This window comes from Raphanus sativus, unplaced genomic scaffold (assembly GCF_000801105.2).
Source record: "Raphanus sativus cultivar WK10039 unplaced genomic scaffold, ASM80110v3 Scaffold3823, whole genome shotgun sequence".
Taxonomy (NCBI): Eukaryota; Viridiplantae; Streptophyta; class Magnoliopsida; order Brassicales; family Brassicaceae; genus Raphanus; species Raphanus sativus.
In genome coordinates, this window is record NW_026619127.1 from 1,016 (window position 1) to 3,115 (window position 2,100).

Below are 2,100 nucleotides of genomic sequence, written 5' to 3' on the forward strand. Positions count from 1 at the left end.
ACAGCCATTCAGGGCTGCACCAAGTGGTATCAGAGCCTCTTGAAGGTTAGGGTAAGAAATTATAATCAGGTTTCATCAACTGCACATGGTTTTGTACTCTTTGGTAGCTGATCTACCACCACATCGTTTGGAAGAGCAGAAGGGTGGCAGAGAAGTGAAGCTACAACCAGTAAGGATCTAGGAGATTTGTGAACTTGTTTGGTAATGTATCCTGATGTATTTGCTGGAGGATATGGTCCTGGATATGGACCAGAAGCTTTCATGGCGTGGGCTAGCAGCCTAGAGAGTTTCATTATGCAGAATCAAGTATCCTCATTGGAAAGCCTATCCCTTGCTGTTAGTTTGCTGAGAGGTGAGGCTAAAGCATGGTGGAGGGTAGAGAAAGAAGCTCGTTGGTATGATGAGGAACCAATCTACACTTGGAGTGAGCTTAAAATAGTCATGAGTTTTAAGTATTTGCCTGGTTTCCAATGGGAGGAGAAAGAACCAGATTTTGATTTTTTCTTGGAAGAGATTGAACAACCAGATTCACTACCAGAGGATTCAGTGTCCAAGATGGCAGTTGAACAGGAAGGAGAAACACAAGAGCTGTGTTTATATGTGCCTGATCAAACAAAGAAAAAAGAGGAAGTGCTTGGAGAGTCATCTACAGCTTCTGAATCAGTCCTTGTCTTGGTTAATCAAGGTGATAACTTTAAGACAAGAACTTCTATTTACTGGTCAGGAATATGGTAGGTGTTAAGTTCAGTGTGATGGATCATCTGAGAGCTATAAAAGGCTGGCAGCAAGTTGTTTTTGAACCAGGAGGAAGCTTGAGTGCTAGTAGACGAAGCAACAACAAGCTGGCTCAGAAAACAGTTTCATATAAGCTTGATCTGCAAGGTTTCTTCACTCCTGAAAAACAAGATTTGAGGTCAAATCTTTTTGAAGGGAGAGAGGATGGTGTGATCCTGAGTAGCTGCTATGAAAAGGGAAGAGAGTCAGGAGGTAACACGTTCTTGATCAGACCCCTAACTGATCAGAACAAGCTGAGATCCATAAAACAAAAACTTGTTGTGGTTAAAGAGATACCAAAGCTTGAGAATGAATATGAGGATCATTACACACGACCACCAGACCCTATGCAACATGAGAATCAAGTTATAATGAGCATTGGCCAAGGTGTATTGAGAGAGATCAGAGGTATTCTCCTAGGCAGCCAGAAGGAGCTAGTTCATCCACCAGTGTGAGTTTTTACAAGAGATCTCAACTCTATAAGTGTGTGTGTGTGTGTGTAAGAACTCCAATGGAGAGATAAGAGTTTGTTCTTGTCGATTTAGAGAGATAGAGATGAGGGTTTGTTTAGGTGTATGGATCAGTGTATAAGAGACTAAGAGACTAGAGATCAAGTAACCAGAATAGGAGATTAAGAGACTTGAGAATAGAGATTAGAGAGTTTCTGTATCAAAGAACTTTCCTTTCATGAAGGAGGAGGGGAAACCCCACTCTCTCTCTCTTAAGAGCTTACAATTTCGTCCATGATAGCTTATTTATAAGCTTTACAATGTTTGCAACATTAGAAACCTAAATCTAATGGATATAATTGACTGAAGTGAAATGGAGGGCTGAGATGAGATGGTCTTGTTGCAATGTGATTATGATTGGTCTAAGCAAGCTGGCGCCTTGCTTTAATTCAAACTGAGGCTGTGCTGTGATTGGCTCTCCTTAGGCTCCTCTTAACCTGCCCATGTAGCTGTCCAGGTTCATAGTCAAGGCTTGTCTCTTCTTTACAGCAAGTGACAGCCTGTCCAAGACCAAATTCGCCCAGCCTCATCACAAGGCATCTCTTTGATTCCCATTTGATGCCATATGATCTTAGAACCTTATCCACACACTATACACTCTTCACTTCTTGAATAGTGTCTCCAATAGTGTATAGTGCTCTGTAATAGTGAATAACGTTCCATCACTATTCACTATTACACCACTTCCCACACTTACTCACACTGCTCCAATTCTTACTATGGTAACTCTCCAAAGTTACTGTGGTAACTTTGGAGTTACTGTCTTCACCAAATCTCCCCAAATGGTGTCTAAGTCCCTCCTGAACTTAAACCCTAT

The 2,100-nt window shown here is 41.5% G+C and overlaps 1 protein-coding gene across 1 annotated transcript; it reads left to right on the forward strand.

Moving 5' to 3' along the window:
* Positions 1-204: 204 nt before the first annotated feature.
* Positions 205-1,229, forward strand: LOC130506954 (uncharacterized). The gene is made up of 2 exons (XM_057001654.1): positions 205-685; positions 736-1,229. The coding sequence occupies exons 1-2, from the start codon at positions 205-207 to the stop codon at positions 1,227-1,229; spliced, it is 975 nt and encodes a 324-aa protein (XP_056857634.1).
* The last annotated feature ends 871 nt before the right edge of the window (positions 1,230-2,100 follow it).